The following is a 26080-nucleotide window of genomic DNA, read 5'->3' as shown; positions in this document are numbered from 1 at the left end:
CAGAGAAATTTACGAAGCGTAGAATGTGAAGGAAGAAATTGGCCGTTGCGTAAGCACTACATCAGTCTTACTAAACAAAAAAGACGTCACATATCTCGATCGAAATGCCCGCGACACACTCCAGCATGCCAGAGTAACGTGACAACGTTCGTCATTCTGTCTGTTGCAATTACGACGCTTGTTAAATTATGACGTTTCTTTGAAGTAAAACTCAGTTCTGTGCTGTCCTGTTGTTTCCATCCTTCGTCCCTTGTTTCGTTTGCGCGGCTTCGTTAGGCACTATAGTTAATCTTATCAGTTACCGAAGTTCCCATAGGGTACTTTATCAAAAAACGGCGGTCCCAGTTAGTCAAAATTCTGGTGTTTACAGATATCGACACCCTCGGTCACTAAATCATAAACTGTGTTCAAGTTTCAAACTTCGAGGTCTTCGATATGCGCCCAAGCGCCTGGCAATAAAATGATGGAAGTCGATACACTGACAGAAATCCAGACATAGGAGTCCGACAGATAAATTTAGAGGTGGAAGAGGCAAAAAAAAGGGCTGCTTTTCAAAACACAATGGAGACACAAGGCGACAGCTAGAATTTGCAGTACCAAAATAGCGCCGGCAATCGTGAGCACCCGGTAAGTGGGTACTAGTCAACTATAGAGCGAAGTTGATCTACTGCTATAGCAATGAGCTATGAGGAAAGCACGAGTCAAGCCAAGAAAGAAGGAAAGAAGGAAAAGAAACAGACCAAGTTCAAAAAGAAAAAGAAGGAAAGAAAAAGAAGAAGAGGTAAAGAAGAGAAGAATTGAGAACAAAATGGAGGGAATCCACGGTATAGAGAGAAATGGTAATAAGAGGAAGTTGGCGAAGAAAAAGGAAACAAAAAGAACAGTTGGTGTTTATACAACAGTCGAATCCCAAAACGAGAAAGACCGCGGGCTGTCAAGAATACCTTTTTCAAATAATTGTTGCTCTGAGCAGAAAGCATATATAGGTAGAGATTAGTAAAGGTCAAATAACATTTAAGAATTGCTTTATGGTTCCTGTGAACAGTAATATTGATTTTAATTGCAATAGTTATTCTAAGAAGTGCATCTAAGTGCTCTTTTGCTATGCTGCTGTCGTTCCCTACGAACTGTTATCTCCTGTTTTGCATTCGTGCTAATGCCTGCGTTATGTGGTGAATACCATGGTAATGACTGATGGCTTAGGAACTGCTGATTTGAAACTGGTGAGCTGTGGATTAGTGTTTCGTTGCAGGGATTATGTTCTCGATGTACTAATGAATCAAAGTTTCATTTCGAAGCTACCATCCTGTTGTATAGAAAATCAAATTGTTTGTAGTGACGTTGTTCTGGTACTAGGCTGTTTTTTTATTTTAATGCGAAAACACTTCCAGCTGTACTCCCCGGTGTTTGTCTGTGTGAAGCCTCTCAGTAGCAAGTGTGACTGGGTCTCTGGATACCAAAACCGCGCTGTGCGTAGACGGTGGCGTCCGCCGACAAACTAAGGCAGTTATGCACCTTTCCTTTTCTAAAAGCCAGTGGAAGGTTTAGACTCCGCTGAATTTGAGAAAAAGAAAGGTGCATACTGGCTCCGTAGATCAGTCGAGATCCCAATCGAGTTTTCGGTCGCCTTTGGCCTCGGCCCTTCTTAGATTCTGTTTGAGAAAACAATAAAGATAGAAACACAGAAAGAAAAAGAGAAAAAAAATTGAAAAAGAAAAAGGGAAAAAGAAACAAAGCAAAAAAACGCAAGAAAGACAGAAAGAAAGAGGGAAAGAACGCAAGAAAGAAAGAAGGTGAAGAAAGCGAAGAAAAAACGACGTAGAGAAAATGTGGGAACAGCACCTCACACCATCAGTTGACGCCTGTGTCTTGGCCACTCCCTCGTAGTGGGTATGTGCCATTTTATTTGAGGCCAGCCAACCAACCTCTATAGCCTAATGTTTTAACCAAGCCGTAGCCCAGTTTAGAGAGCTTTTTTTTCTACATGATACCAATGCTGATATAAACCGTGTAAAGCTCACGCGAACACTGCAAGCGTTGTGGCAGTCAGCCGGCCTACAAGTTTCGGAAATATCAGCGTGTCAAATTTCAAAGCCTGGGCATCATGGAACGCTTTGCAACTGACATCTCCAAAAGGATCTGCTAAATGAGGGAACAGTCGCGGTAGACAGCAAGCTCGAGCACTGTTTAATCATGAAAAAAAAAGACAGCACACACTTTGTCATAACACAAAGCACAAGAAGGAAGACACCACCAGCGCTGTGTGTCGCGGTAGTTTCAAAGCTACCTGCAGTTACCAATTTTTTTATATTGGACGAAGATCATCAATGATCTACTGTCGATGCCCTTCGGCCGTTAACTTGAAATGTCCAGATTTTTTTCGTAACCTTTTAAACACTGTTTGGCGCAATAGCGAGCGCGCTGCAACACGCGGCGCTTTCGCACAGGGCTGTCCCCGTGCTCTGGGGACGCACCAATCACATTTGAAACTTGCGCCGCCGCGCTTTATAAACTCACCGCGTACGATGAGTCTTGACACTTGAACAGGCGTCCCTTGCGCTCCCGTTTCAAAGGCGTAAAGACCGGCGTCGCCCAGTTGAGCGTTCGTGATTTCGATTCTGGAGTTTCCGTCTTTCACTGTGCCATGCCTTGCCACTTTCCCATCCTTGTACCAAGCGACATAGCCTCCGTTCGAATTTCTTATGACGGCATTCTCGTTCACGCTGATCGTTTGGCTCAGGACGGTCGGGAAAAGAGCTGGAAGCCGGATGTCCACGTAGTAGGAAAGACAAAAAGGAAATATAAAAAACATGAAATTGGCCCCTTGAGTGACAACTATACTTGCACGCTCAGCAGTTTGTGCACTGGGCGCGAGGTTTCGCGTAGTTTCGGTCTTAGTTTCTTAAAATTAACCTACAGGGAAGGAAAAAAGTGCCGCGGTCCTTCATCCACCATGAGGACGTTTAGAAATACGTGCAAATCGACAATTTATGATTTTCCTATGTCTTTGGTAGGAAACGTGGATTCAGTGGGAACAATATGTCACTCCTCGGGGAAAAGCTGCAAAGAATAATGTGCTAATCTCTACAGAAACCAAACCAAACACTCAGTTGCGTTATTTTTACTAAGGCTGTGGAAAACGCACAAGTACAAGGAATGAATCTGGGCCCAGAGGATACCATCGCGATGTGGGCATGACTCCACAGCAGAGTCCATGATTTCGGCAGAACTGTAGCCAAGCGAAATACGAAGTGTCAACTTCCCGCCGTTTAGGTGCTGAATGCAGCCTCGCTAAAAACTCGCATAGGGCGGTGGGAGCTTTTCTTCTAGGTAGTCGTCCGAAATTGCAAGGTTTCCACATAGTCATAGTCTCACAAAGGATAATAAATGTCAAGAAGTTGAGGAATGCTCAAGCCTACAAAGCATACTGAACGTTCATCTTTATCTAGCAAAATTTCTGGCGGGTCGCCTAGGCTGAAAGCTGTAGTCACGCAGCTTGAAGAGGCCCAGGCAACCCTTACAAGGAAGCACAGACGAGACCTAAAAAAAAGCAAACATGGAAATGTGCAGCTTTAGAAAAAAGGGGGCAAAAATACTTGCTCTCCCACTGAATTAGAAAACCTCTACTTTCTCGTATGGTTTTTCATTCATCAAGCACTCGGAGACTGGCCTTCTGAACACCGTGAAGCAGGCCTCGCGTTATAGGGGACAGGGAAACGAGGACTGCATTTCTGCGGACGATGGTTCCAGCTACGCATCGCACAGCACGCATGAGTAACATGTTTCCAAAAGAGCATCGCCGATGTGCATGAATTTTAACAAATGCGCATTCACAAGTTATTACCTGAGGGTTTGGTGTTCAAAATTAGACGCAGCCAGCTCTCTCGTGTAGGCGTTTATTTTAACTCTGATTCATATTCTCACAGCTCTACTGCCCTACCGGCAATTTTGGTCTTCACTGAATTATTTTAAATTAGCTAGTCCGTGAATGCGTAAAGAGGAAGACGCTTAGCAGACGGAGCAACAGAACCGATGCGCGGCGCGAGGCGAGAAGACGACGATCGGCAGCTGAAGCAGCAGAACCGACGCGCGGCAAAAGCATCAACTGTTCTGGGACCGGACCTGCCCTTGCCAGCTCTAACCGGCCTTAACAACCAGTCATCTCTTGCCAATAAAGGCCGCTACAAATGGAAAATTTTCAGCAACGATTCTGAGAACGTATGCCCATCCCGGTAGCATTCCTTCCGTAGCCGTCTTACACTCACGTTGCCTAGCGTCCTATATGTAGGACACCGTTTTATGGGCAAGAACTCAAAACGTTTAGGGTAAGTTTGAGAAGGTCTAAAGCCTTCCTGTGGAAGCGTAGCGCTTTATGCGCTCAGTTTTGTGCGTTGTGTTTGCTCAGAAAGATACGCTAGTCTTCTCTGGACGCCATTTTGGGGATTCGACACCATCGAGCCCATTGCGATTCTTGAAGAGAAAAAAAAAAGATGTTTGCTCATTTTGGCAATGAAAGAATGGCATGTGATAAGAATTAAATGTTTAAAGTCGACGATAAACGTTTGAAGCTGTACCACATGTAGCGGGCGGTGAATTTGCCTAGTATCCTATATTTTAGGACGACTAAAAAGTGAGCGTTGATGTGTTGATCAATACATCTCCACCAATAAAAGATAAGTTCGAATTATAAGTGAAATAAACATTTTATATCGGAAAGTGTTTTCATTTTTTCAAAATTTTAAAGCTTCAGCATATAATGGGTTATATTTTCTAAAAGTCTAAAGTAGAAAAGGTGTTCTGAAGGTATACCGAATCTTCTGTCGTCTCTTTCCTCCTCTGATTTCTGGCCAAAGATCATGTCAACGACAAATCTGGTTGTCGATCGAAAAGGCAATTCCTTGGCGCATAGACAATGAGCGTAGCATGGAAACTGTGTAAAACACCAAAGCACTCACAGTATTTCGGCATCGCCAACGAGGTGACAGAAGACAGGTCGCTGCCTCGGACGGCGCACTCAAACGTTCCGCTTCCACCTGAGGGCCATACAGTCCTGAAGACGCCTGCACGCAGTCGCCATGAACATCAGTCTACGCCCACGAAAAATGCATCACGAGGAAAGCAAAAATAAAAACAGGGAGCGGAATAAATCGCCTTTTCTTGGCAGAATTTTGCTGGTCGAACTAAACTGTGAGTACTTAAAGTGCAGTGAAGCGGAATATGAACTCGTCTTTTTGCCGCGGGAACTCAATCTACACTTTCCGAGCATTCTTAGAAACTTCGATTTATTGCCCTGTGTGGTCGATCTCTCTAATTAAATCGAATTAACGCCCGGCTCCCACGTTTTTTTTTTAATTTTCCCCTTACGGTGGGCGGAGTCGATAACCACGTGCAGTGCCTTTCACCCAGTCCCGTGGCGGCTTGCCGCTCTGCCATCGTCTGAGTAATACGCAATAGTCCGCGGGTATTTTTATTTCTGCGGGCTTATTTTGCGGCTATATTATCTGCGAATGAAACTATTTATTCACGGAAACCTAAAAAACAACATAAGTCTAAAGCAAAGCCTCCACGGAGCTGGCTGAAAGGCACTCCACGCGTTGGTCGACTCCGCCCACCATACGGGGAGAATTAAAAAAATAAAGGCGGGAGCCGGGCGGTAATTCGACTTAATTGGGGAAATCGACCACACAGGGCAATAAGTCGCAGTTTCTAAGAATGGTCGGAACGTGTAGATCGAGTTCCCGCGGCAAAAAGAAGAGTTGAGATTCCTCTTCACTGCATCTTTAAGTTTTCATGGCAACGGAATAAAATTCGGAAAAAATGAAAAACTACTCTTCGCCGTTAATGAGTAAAGTACATGGATAAAGATGTTGACACATGCTATCTCAAGAGAAACTGAGAATGCATTTTAGTTTTTGCAATTATCGTAATGAACGGCCAGACTACGTCGCCGAGAAGATCTCTGCTAAGCTACAATATGCTACGCAGCGAGCAATTTTGACAAACGAAGTGCAATAGTATGTTCTCGTTCCTTTCTTTTGGCTCCTTTATGACGTCATTGTGCCATTGTGCTGGGACTCTGCTACTGATCTAAAGGCGAGGAAGAGAGGGGCGACTCATATCAAATCAATGGTGGGAGCCTGGTGTAGACGGAGGCCGAAGCTGGCGGCAGCCATGGCAAGCTGGGTGGTGTGTGCTCAAGAAGGGCCTCACAGATGAATGAAAGTGCAAAAGATAAGTACGTCGCCTTTAATTTATTAGGTCATATAGTGCGTTTGGTAAAAAAAATTATTTTGGTCGTTCATCGTTCGTAGGATATCATCCCACAGCCTCCGAGGAATTATCTACCGACAGGGAAGAGCAAATAATCGGAGTCGGCGCTTCCTTTCAAGGCGCCGACACCCGAAATACAACACCGATGCGAAACCAATTAGTAATCACCATTTCTCTTTCGTTTCGCAGCTTGAGAGAGCCAAGTTTAACATTTCATGAATTTTGGAACACTTTCTTTCCACTCAGGCATGAAATAAAAAGAAATGTTCGAGCCCTTTTGTCTGTACACAGTCCAAAAGCTCACCGGTATTATCAACATCCAGCGGATAGCAACCTTGGTGCAGACACTAACAATATTAAATTATAAACGAGCCACCTGAATGCAACTGCTGAAAGAATCCAGATTCAGTAAGGCAATGTGTTCAGAATGGTCGTTTAGCTTGCAATACAAATCTACCAGTAAATTCAACCATCACGTTAGGCAGCGGGCCACTTTGTCAAGAAACGACAAAGGATAAGTTCGCCTAAGCATTGTTATAATTGGGAGTAAAGATTTCGGTCAGTGCTCACTGTCGAAGAAGGTTCACTCCAAATCACGCGCATTATCTTTCATGTTGGGTGCATTTCCTAGCTTTATTTCGTATATGCCTTCGCGAGCAGCACACGGCGGGGCCACAGCGATTCAGTGCTGTGTGTCACTTTTCAGCATTAGTCTTCCCACGTGTTTCAGCAGTATAACTGCCGCAGGTAGCACTGAATACCTCAAAGAGCATAGCCGCAGCCTTCAATACTCGTGCGTTGTTTCCCTCATATCTTCACAATGTATGCCAACATCGGGCCCGTTCGCGACATCCAATGTTTACTAAAGTAAAACACAGACAATTAAGTGTAGTACTCACCATCATAAGCCAGCTGTGTGACTCCATTATCCGGGTTGGAGTTCCATGTAAACCTAGAGCACTCAACTTTGCTACCTGGTGGCGCGAAGAAAACTTGCACATGACTCGACTGGCGATCCCCGAAACGGTAGCCAACATGGACGGATGCCACGTCCAGTATCGGTTCTGGAAGGTCAAGCAAAAATATTGGTTTGCATACGACACTGAAGTGACGTGAAATCGCAAGCCAGAAAGGTAAAAACCACCTTGCCGGAGTCGTATTCCGTGCACCAGAAACCAAACGCTCACCATGGATTCGGGGGCTGACAAAATGATAGCTTCCCGCCCAGGAATATGCGGCGCCGTACCTAAAAGCGGTAAAAAATTTTCAGTCCGCGTCAGGTTGTCAGGTATCCAGCCTTTCAGAGAGAAAATGCACATTATTTTGAGGCGCAACTAAGACTTAAAGATATTCCTCTGCTAGAAGGACAATGGCAAGTTGGGGCCGTATCCTATAGCTGCCCATTTTAAAGTTGCCGTTTCGCGTCTGCCTGGCCCTCTGTCATTGGTCACTCGGATATATACGCGGCTTTCAAGCGTCTCTAAAAAGGGACCCGGCAAATGGGTTGCTGGTGACTGGACCTCACCATTGGCTGGCATTGACTGCTATATGCAGCCTGGCAGCGCTCTGTCAACAGCAGGCGAGCGGAACCGCTCGCTGGCTGCCTTTAGCTGCGACTTGCAGCCAACGGTGGGGTCCGGAGCCTTCTACCCAATGGCTGCGTCGCTTTCCACAGACGCTTGAAAGCCGCTGGTATAACCGAGTGACCAATGACAGAGGGCCAGACGGACACGAAATGGCCATTTTTAAATAGGACAGCTTATGAAATATGGCTCCTGGTCGTCGATGGCCACTGGCATCAAAAACACCAGAGAGGAGGAAAGGAGAGGCTTATGGTAATGAGGGGATTGTAGGGCTGCGGGACAGGAGGAAAAGATGTTCCGCGTTTGCATATTGAGCTGGGCTCTTTGTACAGGAGGAATTACAGCTGCAATGATGGCGGTACTGAAGCACTAGATTGATGAGGCTGTTCCACTGTATGACCCGGGAGTGTTTACTTGCGCCGTGGCTAGGGACGGATGTGTAAAGACGGACCAGTGAGGGAGGCGGGAGGAGGGGGATGTAGGTTTGGTAGCACCGGAGTTGTCGGTAGTGCTGTTTGACGAGCTCGAAGTAATGTCTTATTTCTTTTTCTTTCTCTTTATTTGTTCCTTTCTGTTACAGAAAGCCGGAGCGAAAGCTGAAGGCTGCAGTGCCTGACAAAGGCTTTCGCTCCGGATGACGTTCAGCGAGCAGGTAAAGAGCATACAATCTTTGGTCACATATAGATTTGCATCTTGCAAAATTTTAGCGCGAAAAACACGGACAGAAAGAGTAGACGACACGAGCGCTGAAACTCTACTCTTTCTGTCCGTGTTTTTCGCGCTAAAATTTTGCAAGATATATGTTAACCAACTCGCCCAATCTGCAGTATTTATAGATTTGCGCCAGGCATGAACACATAAATACTTACAAAATAGGCTAACATAAAATTGCTGATTGCTTTGCAATAACAAAACATCTGACTGTAATATATTCAAAGCAAAACATGTCGTTATAGGGAACATTACTAAAGAAAATCAGTTATACTAAAAACAGACACATTTTCAGGTACAACAAAACAAAAGAAACAGCACAAAATTACACAAATACAAAGTCATGCTTGAGCAATAGGGTTTTTTAGAAAACTTTTGAACACTGGTTTCGTAAAATTTACTAATTCATCAACACGATACAACAACAAAGGTGTCTGGAAGTCTGTATCTTGCCGGCCATAGTTTGTTCTTGTAATAGGTCTCCTTCTGTGTCTTCTTGGAGAGAATACTGTGAATACTGTGAGAATACTTTTACACCTACGAAAGGAAGATACAGATAAACAACTCGAAGATTGTCAACCCCTCTTGGTACCGAAGAAGTGAGAGGAGAAAGTGCATCGACACCGCTCTGTCAACCTCATAAGAGCGAAGGCACCGAAGGCCCACGTGGGAGGCGAAACGCAAGAGGCGCTCGTGGGCTATGCGATGCCAGTTCACGTTAACGATATCCAGGTTGTCGAAATTATTCCGGAGACCTCCACTACGGCACCTCTTTCTCTCTGCCTTCTTATACTTCTTACTCTCTTACTCTCGTTCTTCTTACACTTCTTCTTACTCCTCCCTTCCCTTACGGCGCGGTTCAGGTGTCCGCCGAGATATGTGAGACAGATACTGCGCCATTTCCTTTCCTCAAAAACCAATATACATTTACATTTAAGCCGATCTGGATGGCATGACAACTCTGGACACATTCTGCACAGCGCCAATGTCCTTGCCCGCCTAGAAAATCGTTATTATAGTGCAGTATGTGAACACAGGAATTTTCGATTTTGACGTAAAGCATCAATGGCCCCACCGTTTACGCAGAATGAAGCATCGTGTACAGCTGTGGCAGTACCAATGTCGGATGTAGTTGATTCACCATCAGCGCTGGTTGTTTCTGTTCTTTCTGCGTCCATTGCCATTTTTTTAGCTGTTTCTTCCAAGATGCTTTATAGCTTTCTTTATCCGAGCCAACTATTTGTGTTGTTATTATCATCATGATCCTCATCAAGGTAACTATGTCCACTGCAGGACAGAGGCTTCTAAATTAAATCTCGTGCTAGCTGCGACTACCCTGTAGACTAAGCTTCTTAACCTCATCGGAGCATCTGACACTCTGCAGTCCCCAGTTACATTTGCCTTGCCTGACAATCATTTCCAAGTCACTAAGGAACCCCTTGTTGCCTGCTCTCTGCATTACATGCGCAGCCCGTGCCTATTTCTTCTTCTTGATTTCAGCTAGAACTATGAAGTTAACTATATCTTAGCCAGTGTCTAACCATGCACGTCCATTGCATTCTGGTTTTGTGACATGCCCAGGATATATGTATTCAGGGAAAGGTTATCGGGGAATCGGAGGCGTACGATATGTATCCAGGGTAGGGAACACCAAATTAGGAGGACGTGCTTTGTGTCTGAAATCGTCTGAAGTGGAGGATATCGGGTGTAGGTCTAGGTTTCCTCGTGCCTCGTTCGGTCCTAGAGATGGGTCGGCAGGTTTTTTGGCACATAATGACGAGAACGCATTAACATCGGTCTCCTGCAGTTGGCCAATGCGGTAGCGGTAATGTTACAAGTCCGGATAGCATTGTTGCTCAGTCTTCCTTTGTGTGCCCCGTAGTGACTCACATGAGTGTAAAAAGAACCACTGAGGTACTATTAAGTGTCAGATGCATACTAACTGATGTTAAATTGCAGAGAATGTGTAGACAAACTGTGTTTCAATACAGGATTTCTAATCGTCGTTTGAACAGGCAATGAGAGGCACGCACGGTGCGCGAAGAGAGAAGAGCAGCGAAGACGCGCCAGCAAACGAGTGTAATGTTGGACAAGTGTGCTTTGACACTACACATTCAACGGGAAAGCGCTTAGAGCGGTACATGAAGCCTTGTGTGGAGTCCGACAGCGTACGGAGAAACCCCGTCACGGCTCCCTCGATCTTAAACCACCGCCCTCGCAGTAACCATCATTAGCATATTCTCGTTTTGGAATACCAATTGCGACAGCATTAACAAGATATGCAGGACGATAAGCTTGCACAAGAAAAAGCTATGAAGCGAATTTGTTATGCCGTACTGTCGTGAGATGACATCGCATTGTACTTTGGTGGGCGCAAGGAATTTACTGCTGCCGTGGAATATTCATCTCAAAATAAATTAGCCCATATATGACCACCGTTTCGTTCAATTCCGCACGGATGGCGCCACCGCACCAATTTTGCAGTTTACATTTACTGTCACCTCGGCTAGCGAGCTATATTAGGCAAACAGTTGAAACAGAGGCTTGTTTAGAGCTACTTGCAGAGCTGTTGTCACGCATAATGTTGAGATTGTGGGAGCCTATATGTGATATTCGAGCTGTTAACTTAGCACCTGGCTGCAGTTAGAGGTTTCTTGGTGGTCATCAGTAACAACTACTGATATAGCTATTACTCAGAGCAACATCAGTGCAACTCCCAAGACGCGGTTATGCTCGACGCTATGTTGCGCAGAACTCTAGCCGTCCTGGGGCGTACAGAGTAGCAACCTCCCCTCTTTGAGCCTGGTAGTGTGAACTTAGCCGAACGGGTGACTGAACATTGACATGGCCGTCGCTATCCTGACAGCACTGCGATGTTTCCGTTTGGCCATGTTTGTCTGGCCGTTGGTTGCAGTCCTGTGCCTCGCGAGAAGCACAAGGAAACCCCGGAGTGCTTCACAGGATTAAACCCAAACGTCTTTGTAGTACCTTGATGCCTTGGCAGATGGCCCCACACAGTGCGATCACAAGCCATAATGAAACTTGAACGGCTGTCAGTGACATTCGCGCTAGCTTCCACGGAAGCTTCCACTACTGCCATTAGAGCTTTAAAAAAAGAATGCTTAGCGAAATGAAATATGACATTGGCTCGTTTTTTTTCTTATTAGAGAGCCCTCGTGTAATCTATGCACTGATACTCTGTTAGGGTGGTGTTGGAGTGGAAGTTATGGCCGTTGCCTTCTCCAGGCATAGCTCTCCCATAAAGTCATCAGGTGCAGTAAAAGGTTGCTGTAGATTAATTACACGACGTGACAAAAAGCCTGAGCTAGGGAGGAAGGGGATTAGGTGATCGCAAGTACAAATATGCTGTATATAAAGCAACTAGGAACTTTCGTCTTCTTTCTACCCAGGGAATAAACTTCAGAAATAGAGCTGCCAGGTGGTTCCAACTCCCCTTCATCGGTGGTAACACACCGTGGGTTTATCAAGCATAGCGAAGAATTGAAAACGTCGAGCACTGTAGTGCCTCATTACTGCAAAAACAACCGCGTGGTTTGGCAACTAATTAGGCAGGTTGCAAAATATTGACCGATTGGCGTGGATAACAGAATTCAGCAAATTTCAGCGCACAACATAAGCTCGCGCACTCGAGCCAGCCACAAAGGTCTTGGAGCCGACGCCTCACGCTAATACCTGGTAGACAACTTGAGAAATTAAATATAGTAACATTTTATGCGGCCCAAAGCCTAAATTCTAAAACGTACAGGCGTTTGGCGCCGGATTGGCTCCTTCTTCAGGAACGTCGGATGTGTTAGAAAGACCCGAGCTGGCTCCGAGACTTGAGGACTTCTTAAATTAAAATGCTTTTGCAGAAGAAATGTTTAGAAATAACCATGAGTTATTCAAACCAGACAAGCATTTCTGTCAAAATATTTAGTTTCGGGATTGAGCATAGTTGCACAATAAATTAGATTTTGTTCTACTGACTCAGCAACGTGGCCAAAGGCTACTAGCGTAGAAAGCCACTTCTGAGTTTGTGAATATTATGACATTACACGTACAAAACTTGTCTCTGTGGTGGCATCCTTACGTTACAATTAGAAATGCATAAAAAAGAAACAAGAAGTTCTTGATCACTCGCTGCTCCTTGGTGAGAGTTGTCATTAGCTTTCTTTTTCAGGCTTTGATCTGGCTGCAGTAACCCCCCCCAAAATTGTTTACCTAAAAGAGCGACAACTTATCCTACTTGGTTGAACACCGTAGCGAGCTATACACCTCGCTAAGTCATTATCTGTATAGTTCAGTTTCCACGGTCTAGGAGATGGTCACTTAAGACATTTCAGAGACTCGATTGATGCATTAATATATTTTTTTTAGATTGAAAAGCACATAAAAAGGCCCTCACACGCGACCTTTCTTACATGGTTAGGGGCTCGCTGTGTCTTACAAGAGATCAATCCCGGCTTACCTAATGACCGCATCTGCGCTGACGCTTCACAGAGTAGACCTTTCTTTTTTAACAACCTGAAGTCTCGTTCTAATGACCGCAATGCGCCTGATTAAAGTATACTTTGCTTCTCGTGCACTCGTTTGGAAACTATGCTGAAGTGTGAGTACTCTACGCGTTCCCCGCTTAGGAGAACGAGCCATGGCGTTGTTACTTGCTACTTTACTCGATTATCGTTCAATATGTTTTCATGATAAGCCACGACGTTATCACTACAGCTGTAAGGGCTTGAAACTGTGGCGGCTTGGTGCGTCCCGATGACCAGAAAATAATCTCGCACCACTTTCCTCCCGGTGTTCTGCGTGAAGTCACCGAAGCCATAATATTGATACATGCATTCGAAGAAGAGACAGAAGTAGCGCATGCGCTAGAAGAGGAAGAAGTTAGTTGGCTCTCTCGCGCGAGCTCGAACCATTAGGGGACCGCCGCAGGTTTTTCGTCTCTGCGCGGGTGTTCTTTTTGGCGTTGCACGCTACAGTTTGGTGGAGGTGCTGGGTACGCTTCCCGACCTGCAAACTCCGTACAGCGTCACTACGGACCTCACACCGGTTCACCAGCGACCCAGCCGCCGTCTCCGCGGAGAGTCGCCTGAATTTGGGCCCCTTCCCCCGCCAACAAGGACGACGCAGCCTCGACCGCCGAGTCCAACTGACATGGCCACTGACACCAGGACCCAGCCGCCGATCCAGCCTCTACCGTCGAGTCCAACTGCCATGGCCGCTGACACCAGGCCCCTGGCGCCGATCCTTTGCCACCCACCGCGAACACCGCCATCTTTTCACGGTGACGTGTTCGAAGACGCTGAGGACTGGCTGGAGACGTTCGAGCGGGTCGCACGCTACAACGGCTGGTGCGACGAGCGCAAGCTGAATAACGTCTACTTCGCCCTGGAAGAGTCTGCTCGGACGTGGTTTGAAAACCACGAGGCTACACTTCCCACCTGGGAGACGTTTTGCCGGAGTCTCCTGGCTACGTTCCCCAACGCTGACCGCCGGGAGAAGGCTGAAGCTGCGCTGCACTCCCGAAATCAGCGCACGAACGAAAGCGTGCGCATGTACACCGAAGACATGACCCGTCTTTTCAAGCGCGCCGACCCCAACATGACAGAGGAGAAGAAGCTGCGCCATCTCATGCGTGGGGTTAAGCAGGAGCTGTTCGCGGGCCTCGTGCGCAGCCCACCCCGCACGGTGGCGGAATTTCTAACCGAGGCGACCACGATGGAGACGACGCTGCAACAACGGGCCCGCCAGTACAACCGGGACATCAACTGCATGGTGCCCGAAGGCTTTTCGTCGTGTCTCGGCGGCAGTGCAGACACCTTGCGTGAACTAATTCGCTCCGTTGTCCGGGAGGAACTGCAACGGATCCATCTGCCTCAGGTTGCACCTGCGCCGCTGGCAGCGCTGTCCGAAGTTGTCAGGGACGAGGTGCGACAGGCTGCGCAGGCACCTCCTGTCCCCGAAGCGCCATCCCGGTTCGATGACCGACCCACGTACGCATCTGTTGTACGTCGCACGACAGGCTACGGTCCCATTATCCCAACGCCTGGCGTGAGCAACATCGGCACATGTCACGCGAGCGTGCCTGGCTACGGTGTGACCCCGTCGACCTCCGTGAGTAACATCGCCACGTATTCTGCAACCGCATCTGCTACAGCTGGGCCACGCCCTCGCAAGTCGGATTTGTGGCGTACACCGGACCGCAGGCCTCTCTGCTACCACTGTGGGGAGCCTGGTCACCTCTACCGCGCCTGTCCGTACCGCCAAGTGGGCCTTCGCGGTTTCCATCCCGACGCACCCTGCCCTCAGAACGGCGAACGACCGCATGAGATTGCACAGCATCTCTGGGCACGCCAGAACCCTGCCTACTCTGGAAGGCGCGAGTCCCGTTCCCCTTCGCCTCTCCGTTATCGCTCTTCCAGCCCTGGCCGCCAGAGTAGCTCTGCTGGCCGTCGCTCGCCGAGTCCGCGTCGGGAAAACTAACACCAGCGACCTCTGGAGGCAAGGCCGCTGACGTCGGGACGTGTCAAGATCCTCCATCGCGGAACCCTCGAGCCGACGATACCCGGACAGAGAGAGGCAGCGACAGTATCAGATACGCTGCATCCGATTTGCGTGTGACAATTGATGGCACTGACATTACCGCGCTGCTCGATACTGGTGCTGATTACTCTGTTATGAGCCGTGCCTTCGCTGGAGAACTTAAGAAGGTTCTGACACCGTGGACGGGGACCCCCATTCGCACCGCTGGTGGCCACCTAATTTCCCCTGTGGGCAAGTGCACGGCTAGAGTTGGGATTAGTGGTTTTACGTACGTTGGTGAATTTGTCGTACTCCCCGAGTGTTCCAGAGACTTGATTCTGGGGATCGACTTCCTGCAGTCGAACGGCGCTGTGATTGACTTTCAGGAGGCACGTGTCACGTTCTCGACCAAACAGGCCGTGGCGCGCTTTGACTCCCGCGATCCCTGCAGCAACGCTCTGCGCATTGTCGAGAACGACGTCACGGTGCCGCCGCGGTGCAGTGTTCTGGTGCTCGTGCGGAACGACCTCTTTCATGACTACGAGGGCCTAGCGGACAGCCATAGTCCACTGCTGCTTAAGCGGGGACTTGCCGTTGCAAGAGGTCTCGTCCAACTACGTGACGGCCGCACCCACGTCCTCCTGACTAACTTTGCCAACGAATATCAGCACCTGGCCAAAGGCATGGCTATTGCCTTCCTCCACGACGTTGCTGAGGTTCCAGGTTTGTGCACCGTGGGAGGACCCTCTCCGGAGTATGCTGGCCCACATCACGTTCTTCAGTCAGTCAGAATAAATCCTGCCTTGCCGTCGGTTCAGAGGGATCTTCTGTCGGCCCTCTTGGCAGAATTTGTGGACTGTTTCGCTACGTGCTCGAAGGTCGGCCGAACTCCACTCGCCAAGCATCGTATCATCACTGACGAGACTACGCGACCCGTCTGCCAGCGCCCATATCGTGTTTCCCCGGTGGAGAGAGAAGCCATTCAGAATCAGGTTGCCGAGATGCTTGCAGACGATGTCATTCAGCCGTCCACCAGTCCGTGGGCATCGCCTGTGGTTCTTGTCAAAAAGAAGGACAATACTCTGCGTTTCTGCGTGGACTACAGGAAACTTAACAGCGTGACCAAAAAGGACGTTTACCCGCTGCCCAGGATAGATGACGCGCTCGACCGATTGCGGAACGCCAGATACTTCTCGTCATTGGATCTTAAAAGCGGGTACTGGCAAATCGAAGTGGACGAGAGAGACCGGGAGAAGACGGCTTTCGTGACGCCTGACGGCCTCTATGAGTTTAAAGTGCTCCCATTTGGTCTGTGCTCAGCACCGGCCACTTTCCAACGCATGATGGACACTGTCCTCTCCGGCTTGAAATGGCAGTCCTGCCTGGTGTACCTGGACGATGTCGTTATATTTTCGCCCACCTTTGACCAACACTTGGAGCGGTTGCGCATTGTGCTACAAGCGCTCAAATCCGCGCAACTCACCATCAAAGCCGAGAAATGCCATTTTGGCTTTGAGGAACTTCGCTTTCTAGGTCACGTTGTCAGCGCACAAGGTGTTCGCCCGGACCCTGACAAGACTGCTGCCGTCTCAGGTTTTCCACGCCCAACTGACAAGAAGGCCGTTCGCCGGTTTTTAGGCCTGTGCTCCTATTATAGGCGCTTTATTCAAGATTTCTCGAAAATCGCGGAACCGCTGAACGCACTGACCCGTGACGACACGCCCTTCCTGTGGGGGACCGACGAAGAGGCTGCATTTGTCGAGCTTCGCAGCCGTCTGCAAAGCACTCCGATACTCGGCCATTTCGACGAGCATGCTGCCACGGACATCCACACTGACGCCAGCAATGTTGGCCTTGGTGCAGTACTGATCCAGTGGCAAGACGGTGCAGAACGGGTCATCAGTTATGCTAGTCGGACACTTACGCGCTCCGAGACCAATTATTCTACGACGGAGAAAGAATGTCTTGCAGTGATATGGGCCATCTGCAAGTTTCGACCGTACCTCTACGGACGACCCTTCCGTGTGGTAAGCGACCACCACTCCTTATGCTGGCTGGCGAGCCTCAAAGACCCCTCAGGACGCTTGGCTAGATGGAGCTTACGCTTGCAAGAATACGACTTAACAGTAGTTTACAAGTCTGGCCGCAAGCATCAGGATGCGGATTGTCTGTCGCGCGCGCCTATCCCAATCAATACCGAAGAAACCACCGATGATTTTCCTTTCCTGGGCTCTGTTAGTACCACCCAAATGGCGCAGCTTCAGAGGGCGGACACGGAGTTGGCGCCGCTCATCGATTACCTCGAAGGCAGTGACGCTCCCATTTCGCGTGTTTTTCTTCGAGGGCTTCACACCTTCACTTTACGGTCTGGTGTTCTCTACAAGCGCAACTTTGCCAACAGCGAAGAAGTGTTCCTACTCGTCGTACCATCACAGCTGCGGTCTGAGATCTTGAGTGCCTGTCATGATGCACCATCCGCCGGCCACCTTGGAGTCAGCCGTACACTCGCGCGGATTAGACAAAAGTATTATTGGCCCAGGTTACTCCCATCGGTGCGGGCCTACGTCAAAACATGCCGTGAATGCCAACGTCGGAAGACTCCTCCATTGAAACCGGCCGGATTTCTTCACCCCGTCGATCCACCGAAGACCCCTTTCCATCAAGTAGGCATGGACCTCCTTGGCCCATTTCCGAAGTCTTCGTCTGGAAAGCGTTGGATAGTCGTTGCGACTGACTACCTCACACGGTACGCTGAGACCACGTCTCTTGCCAAAGGCACTGCTGCTGAAGTGGCGCAGTTCTTCGTCCACAACATTGTCTTGCGTCATGGAGCACCCGCCGTTGTTGTTACTGACCGGGGAACTGCTTTCACGGCCCGCTTAACCCAGTCCGTGATGACTCTGACGCACACGAGCCACCGACGTGCTACGGCGTATCACCCGCAGACAAACGGGTTGGTAGAGCGACTCAACCGCACACTAGCCGACATGCTATCCATGTACGTTGACGTCGAGCATCGAACTTGGGACGCCATTCTGCCGTACGTAACGTTTGCGTACAACACCGCCCTGCAGGAAACAACCCGACTGACCCCCTTTCAGCTTGTCTTCGGTCGCCAGGTGACCACTCCGTTGGATGCTATGTTGCCCGTCGACCCGTACTGCGACTCTGACGCTGACATCGACGTAGATACCTTCGTTCAGCGTGCTGAGGAAGCGCGTCAACTGGCCCGCCTGCGCATCCACCGTCAACAGGAGGCTGACGCCACTAAGTACAACTGTGGACGCCGTTTCGTCAGTTATGCTCCCGGCGACCTTGTGTGGATTTGGATACCTGTTCGTCGCCGCGGGCTCTCTGAAAAGCTGCTGCGCCGATACTTCGGCCCTTACGAAGTAGTGCGCCGCATCAGTGATGTGACTTATGCAGTTGCTCCCGCCCCGACAGCTTGTTCATCGCGCCGGTCGCACCGAACTGAAGTCGTACACGTTGTTCGCATGAAGCCTTACCACGACCGGCTACCTGACTGAACTGCGGTCCACTGCAGCTGTGTTCTACCCTTTCGCTGACTTTTCACTCCCAGCCGCATCGTGTCGATGCTGCAGAAGAGGGGGGCAGTGATACATGCATTCGAAGAAGAGACAGAAGTAGCGCATGCGCTAGAAGAGGAAGAAGTTAGTTGGCTCTCTCGCGCGAGCTCGAACCATTAGGGGACCGCCGCAGGTTTTTCGTCTCTGCGCGGGTGTTCTTTTTGGCGTTGCACGCTACAATATAATGAGACCTCATCGTCACTTGGCTGTAATTTTTGCACGAATTGAATTCATTCATGTAGGAAGGATAATCTTCACAGAGAAGCTTGGCGGAAACACAGAACGAGTTCAGTTTTCGCGCAAAGTCTTTGTATGAAAATGCAAGACCAGCTGACCCGAGGCTTCACCTTCCTCAGGATAGATTAACACAGAATTTTGCACTTCTCGCGGAAGATGTCACACTTACGTCTTAGAGATGACTCCGTTTCGTCGGGATCCTCGGTAGTCTTTCACATCCGATTGTCGTTTGAAAGCGACAGTGCGGGTTGTATTGCCCCATCGTGACAAGCGCTGGTCGTGTACAGCAGCAACGCAGATCGGAGAGTCCTGGAGAAAACAGCTGATTTATTTCGCTGCACAGAACGCCTGACAGATCTCAAAGGTGTTTTCTTGCCAAGTCGCGGATGCCATGCAAGTTTTGCTTCACGTGCTAAAGGCGTGGAGCCACACCTTTTTTCGGCGTCCTTGCTACGAGCCCTGAGCCGACAAGCACACGTGATCAGCTGCGATCTCAATCTCCTCCATCCTTTTACGAACTGCTTCCCGTTTAGAAACAATTTCTTCGCCTCACCTACTTTCCAGAACTAAAGCACCTCCTGAACATGATCAAATGTAATTTCTTTCTTTATTTCAGTAGTCAAAAGTGGAAGCAAAGAAAACCCCAACTAAGAGCAATCACCACCCGCAGACCCTACATCTCTGTTTCCACTGCTTTACCTTTAAGATGTAAGAATTTGTGCTGTTTCAAAAAGAGTAATCCTGCTACTGTATTCCCGTTAGCAGCTGTTTACACTTGAATTTTCTCAGGAGCAGAACAGCCCCTTCAGCAGAGTATAGAAGAAAGTAGAACGGCCTGTGCACTCCCTCATGCAAAAGCAGTTCGTGGAGTGTTGCAATTTCCTCGCTTGTACAACGCAACAAAGCTAAAAGGTCAGCTGTAATCTGCACCTCTCTCAAAGTACTTCTGCACTGGCCCCAGACAGTGCAAAATAAAGGATTCTTATGAGTACAAAGAAGAATGTGGTACACCTCAGCAATGGCCCCCAATAAGTTCCTTGCAGATGGCATGCACCTACATACATGAGTTAAAGAAGAGACCCCCTCGCAACTGTTGCACTTTCTGTGAAACAATTCCTGCTCTATCGCTGAGATAACAGATTCTGTGCAACTATGAGGTGCCATTCACTCTTTTGTACAGCTGTTTCTAAACATGTACATTCCGAGAAAAAAACATTAGTGGTCTAACCCGTGCTACGCATAACTACCCCAATTCAAGAATGCTCGGGTGCTGACCCGTGTTTCATTGCCATAAAGAAAGAAAGTTTTTTGAGAAAATGTACTTTTGATCATGCATGCATTATGTGCGGTTGCCGATAACGGCGATTAACGGTTTGTGATAGCTGATATCATCATGACCATCATCAGCCTGACTAAATGTTCTGTTTTCGCTCTTACATTCTCCATATGCTCAAATCTGTATCCTGGGAGGCCCATAGAGGCAGTGTGTGATTAGTATGTTTTAGAGCGCGTCGACCTGCAAATCCTGAGTGAATTCCTTGATCTATACTTGTGTTCGTGCTGTTATTCCCCGGTTGATATTCGATGAAGCTCGTGGACATGGGAAAATAAAAGGAATAACTCACATACGTGTAGGTTCCTGTTCCCCAGATATTCACGTCTGCTGTACAATAACGAGGGCACGTCACCCTAACGAGGAAAAACATTCAACAAAAAACATCATCAAATCTTTCAGGCTCGTGCAAATGAGCACTTGCAGTGCTCATTTGCATGTAGGTGTACAGCACTTTATTTATAGACTGTGGCATGTCCAGTGGAATTGTTATTAGGGAATGGAACAACTTCTGAGTTTGCGTTCTTCGCCATGCAGTCTTCATAATCTCTATAGCATAACACTAGAACTAACCATTTAAAGTGAAACTTTCAAAGCCTTTGTTTCGTACAAAGAAAAAATAAATTATCTTTAAAATTTGAAACCTCTCATTTCCGGTTAAACACTGCCCAAAATGTTTACAATTTTCGGAGAAAGTTAACGCCACCACAGTGTAAAGTCACATTACGTGCCCCCTTTGCCAAAAGTAACTGAGCAACAGGTTTTTGCTTCTCAAACGTATAACGGAACATTTACAGCAGCCCCAAATACCGAATGGTGCCATAATGTAAGGACAAGGTCTCGCCTTTCTTTACACAGAATCAGAGCTTAAGGGCTGCCATGAGTGCTTCGCTACGCGGCTGAGAAACGAACCACTTGTGCCGGGTTACTTTTGACAAAGGGGGTACATGAGCTTTCGCCACGTCACAAGCGGTGATAGCCATTTCAGCAGAACTCCTGACTTTGATGACTGCCATAGCTTGCGGCACTAAAACTGCCCGCTTTTCCAGCAATTTTAAACCTGTGCTCGAGTGTGGATGAGCTTCTGCAGTTTTTATGAAAATTCTTCAAACCTCAAGGCTTCCTCTCGATCCATGTGAGGACTGGACAGTCACGGCACACCAGAAGGGAGGAGGACGACTGTCCTTCTTAATGCCCGTACACTTTTTGAGCTTAAGGAGTGCAATTTAGGTGAACCATTTTTGGCAGAGTTCTGCGAATTAGCAGTACTCTATGACCACTCCCATAAGAAGTCAGAAAAAACATCCAGCTGCCACCTCACCATGTGTAGACAGATTCAGTGTCCTCAAAGTATTTCAGAAAAAGGTGGGACCCGGTTGCCAAGACAGCGATCTGCCGTGACGACTCGGCCCAGATGTAAGTACCCACTCCCAACTAGGAAGTACTGTACAGCACTGTCATTTGGAACTGATACGCGTTCACTTCCCTATCACAGAGTGTCATAATTGAAGTAATCATTAAAACTCAGGTAAAGTTCATGTGTGGCACAGCGTTAAAAATGCGTCGAAGACAAATGAGGCCGCATATTGGGGCAGCAAAGGACGCAGCATAGGCAATTTATATATGCTCAGTGCATACCGAAACAGCGAAGGAAAAAAATTGCATTTGACATACTAACGCTTTGTGCGGGCGCGAATAGGTGAAATGAAGTGTTTGTAGTGTTTGGTTTAATGAAGCACAATAAATAAAGTCATTAATGCGTCAAACGCAATTAGAACCTAGTTCTTACCAGCAAACCGTGTCGAAGTCGCAAATGGACGACTCAGCTTTGGTATAGCAGCCAATACTCGTTGTACGAACTTGAGCTGCAATCACAAACAGTGAAAACAAAGGTGAATAAGCCGGTAATTTTCTTTCTTCTTTTTTTATCTCTTTCTCTTCTTTAATTTTCTGGCCTTTCAACGGAGTCATCTGCTGCTCAAGAGCAAGAATCTGCTAAATAGAAAACTTCACCTGAAGTTGGTGAAGTTTGGTGATGGTGAGATACGATTGTGAGATACGATTGCCATGGGTGCCAGATGGATGATGCATACTCTAATTTTGGCCGCACAAGCGAACTAATTCGTAGTTCCCGAAAAAAACTGATGTTGCCTTACTTTTATCGCGCACAGTAGTTGGCCTAGCTTTTTAGGCTTCAACTTACTGTCAGTCTGTTTCGCAGTACCGTAGTGGGGAAGAAGATGGTTTGGTTTATTGCGGATTAACGTCCCAAAGCGACTCAGGCTATGAGGGACGCCGTAAGGAAAGGCTCCGGAAATTTCGACCACCTGGGGGTCCTTAACGTGCACCGACATCGCAGAGTACACGGGCCTCTTGAATTTCACTTCCATCGAAATTCAGTCGCCGCGGCCGGGATCGAACCCGCGTCTTTTGGGTCAGCAGCCGAGCGCCGTAACCACTGAGCCACGGCGGCGGGGCAGTGGGGGAGTGGAAATGATTCCTAAACAATAATAGGTGTATGGCAGTGAACGCAAGTGAACTTTAACGAAGCTAAACTATAATTAATTTTCATATTCCTGAGAGGCAAGAACAGTCACTCCGATTTAACATCAATAGGTTATTCGACATAACTGCCAAGAGCTAACATTAGCCCTTTCTCGGCTGTCTATAAACATAAAATACACTCTTCGCGAAGCTGAAGCGCTTAGTGCAAGCATTTAAACCTCAGCCCCTCCCTTGTCCTGCTTATAGTGTGGAGGACAAATGCGGCACCGCAATTTTCGCCCTCATATTTTAGTGAAATCGAGCATTTTATTGTTGATCTGTGACGAAACCAGATAAAGCTAATATAAGCCATTTCGAACCCCAACGCGTCCGCTACAATCTTGATCAAATTAATATTGAGAAAATGCCATATATACAGATAATTAAGAACAGGCAGAGAGTTTAGCCAGGCAATGTCTCTTTGGCTGCCCGACGCGTGTGAAGGGGGATAAAAGGGAGACGCAGAAAACAGGCATCTAAACTTTCGAGTGAGCACTGCATCAAGATCGATGACACTTACCTAGGGACGTGTGCCCTTTCAGCCATAGGATGAAAAGGATCAGCAGATAGCCAATCCGCGGCCCACGTGTCCTTTGCATGAGAGTCGGAGCTTACGGAAGGAGGGACAATAATCCTCCCGCAGAGGCTCAGGCACACTTTGTCTCCGCACGGCGAACAAACGCAAGCGTTCAAAAGCGACGTTGCCGCTTTGAGCCGCTGCCAAGAGCTGGGCGATATGGCCTCGCATGCCCTGCATCCGTCGTCGCCCGGAGCTGCGGTTTGCGCGGATGTTGCCTCCGTCGAGGGGGAACCGATAAAGATTTTTATGCCGACACATCCCGGAAGCATCCGCCCAATGTCTGACAGTGCGTGTGACGCTTCGTCAAAGCCTGCCTGTGACGCGTGCCCGAAAGCTTATACACACTGCGTCCTCTAAGGGAACCAAGCGATCGCGACTCTGGTGCCGCACCCGAGCCGTGGCCCTCACGAACGTAGCCGCTCCCAAGCAAACAAAGACGATATAAAGGCACGTGACACGCTATAGATGGGACCACTCACCGGGCCTTCATATAACCCGTATGTCTTAGAACCATGTAGCCCGCATGGGTCATAGGCGTTCAGGAGGGGTACTGCTGGAATTATGAAGTGCGTGTGATTGGGGCTAGTTGAAACTTTGCCGTTACGACAGCGGAGCTCCATAAAATGATGTGGACAGAGTTAACGAAGACTAACTGAAATGGTTAAACACAATCGACGAATTGAGATATTGCCTTTGAGTTCGGGGCGTCAATTTATGTCGGAGGGCCCTTCGGACTGTTGAGAAGAAGAAGCGGAAAAAAAAGACAGCACCTACAAGAATGGACGACGGCACCTGTGCTACTTTCAACTCATTAGTGACTTCTAAAGGCGTCTGATTATATAGCTATAAGGTGAGGGTTCTATACCCTGCAATACCCTTCGTAATCACCGCTCCAGTTTTTGAATATTAGAATCTTGTTTTCGAGCAACCCCATATGTTTTCACAAGACCAGAGGAGATAAGGGCGGCCTTCCTTGTGATTATTGGGACACAAAACTACTAAAAAGGGTGACTGCAACGTCTTGTGCGAAGCAAACCCTGTCATGCGCTCACCATCTGATCAAAGCTTGCACTTGCAAATACGTCGGCTTAGCCGCTGTGGATACCCAGGGAGACTACTCATTGGAGTTGCCGAGTCCCGTGTGAAGGATTTAAATGAACTTTTATTTCCAGAAAAAAAAATTGAAGAAAAGCAGTTTTTTGCAGTCCTGCAGCACGTAGACAGCCCCTCGCTCATGTTGAAGGCAAGTGGCCAAATTTCAGGGGCTACAGGTGTGTTTTGAAGCTTGAATGATTTATAAAAAACGTTAATCAGGTAAACGAGGGTTGTTTATAAAAATCCCCCTGTCATGCGGCACGTCGTACGTGTGCCAGACGACATTGTCTCAGTGAGCATGTCGCTCTAGCAGGCACCAGGATACTTAGCCGATCATTGCCTAAAACACAGTTGTCAACCATGGTTTGAGAAGCCCCATATTTTAGCACAGGCAAACGAGAGAAAACAAGTTGAGGTTATTGAGACCTTCGGAATGGTGTCAAGAATGGAAAGGGATTGCGCAAGTTCCGCGTTAGCTGCCCTGACCCGGATGGATATAGATGTATTGCGAAGAGATAAATTATAACACGAGTGTCACCACGCGTGTGTATCAGTTGGGGCGGGTGAGACGTGACAGTACCTTAGGCATTTCAACCGAGATAAGCCTAACACGATGCCAAGGGAATGCTTGGGCCCTCGTGTCACAAATGAGTACCCGGCGACACTGGAGGTCGAACGTAGCATCTCCCACATGCTTTCTGACATGCGACAGATTTGGCAGCTTGTCTGCTCTCTGGTGCGTTTCCGGGACGAATAGCGTGAACAAGCAGTCGATGAACTCCCGGTGTTTACGTGCACAACAAATTCTTCAGAACCAAGGGGGTGGAACCATATTACGCATTGAAAGATGAACCTTGGATTGAAGAGTGGTGCGAACAATTATACAAGTTTTGCGATTATATTGACCTCATCTACTTCAGCACAGCGGCTGTTTAATCGACAATCGACTATGGCTAGCTTTCATCAAAGAGGGGAAAAATCTCCGAAGCCCACTTTGATGCTCAGTGCCGATGCAAACAAAGAAATCTGAAAATATTTTAAGATATATGACGAATACTCTACTTTGTATAAGTCGAAACTAAAAAGTAAATTCAAAGTAAAGTGATTTTCATTACTTTTGGGAAGTGATTGTAATCTCATTATTTTTGAAATCAGTAATGTGTGAAGTAATTTATTACTTTTGCGAGATTTCAAGGAAGTAGTTAAATAAATCTAATCTAAAGACTTTCCAAAAGTAATTTGCCTTTTATGATTGTGGACTTGCTTGTCTCTGCCATATTAAGCTCCAAATACTTGCGTTCTTATAGCAAGATCCGAGCACAGTGTTCCAATGCAATCGGCGGCAACCAAAGTAACTTCAGCCTAGGCAGCTGTGGTCGCGGTGGAGGTGACAGTTCGCACAGAAACAGTACACAGGAGACAACCTATGAGGGCATTTTGCTATGTGCTTTGTCTCATTTTGTTGTTTCACGGGCAATATCGAAAGCTTTGATGAGCTCTTTTCTTGGCTTGCAACGTAGCGAAGTCGAAACGTCAGATTTAAGTACGCAGGCAAGGCGTTTTCGCAACAGTCATCGACTTGGGACTTCTGCGTTCTTGTTCTTTTAACTAA

General features: G+C 47.8%; 1 protein-coding gene across 1 annotated transcript in view; it reads right to left on the bottom strand.

Moving 5' to 3' along the window:
- The window catches only part of LOC149365559 (receptor-type tyrosine-protein phosphatase mu-like), a 90021-nt gene extending 66527 nt beyond the window's left edge, over positions 1–23494 (bottom strand). The window contains exons 1-8 of the mRNA XM_089544180.1: positions 23314–23494; positions 22039–22114; positions 20542–20605; positions 19086–19225; positions 7458–7516; positions 7170–7334; positions 4956–5060; positions 2518–2757 (exon numbers count right to left, since the gene is read on the bottom strand). Coding sequence (XP_089400306.1) covers positions 2518–2757; positions 4956–5060; positions 7170–7334; positions 7458–7516; positions 19086–19225; positions 20542–20605; positions 22039–22114; positions 23314–23392 — 928 coding nt within the window. The 5' untranslated portion in view covers positions 23393–23494. The remainder of the gene's footprint in view (positions 1–2517; positions 2758–4955; positions 5061–7169; positions 7335–7457; positions 7517–19085; positions 19226–20541; positions 20606–22038; positions 22115–23313) is intronic.
- Between the last annotated feature and the right edge of the window lie 2586 nt (positions 23495–26080).

The sequence above is a fragment of the Amblyomma mixtum genome, chromosome 1 (genome assembly GCF_055824585.1).
Source record: "Amblyomma mixtum isolate Tamu chromosome 1, ASM5582458v1, whole genome shotgun sequence".
In the NCBI taxonomy this organism is placed as follows: Eukaryota; Metazoa; Arthropoda; class Arachnida; order Ixodida; family Ixodidae; genus Amblyomma; species Amblyomma mixtum.
This window is presented reverse-complemented; position numbering and strand designations above follow the sequence as displayed.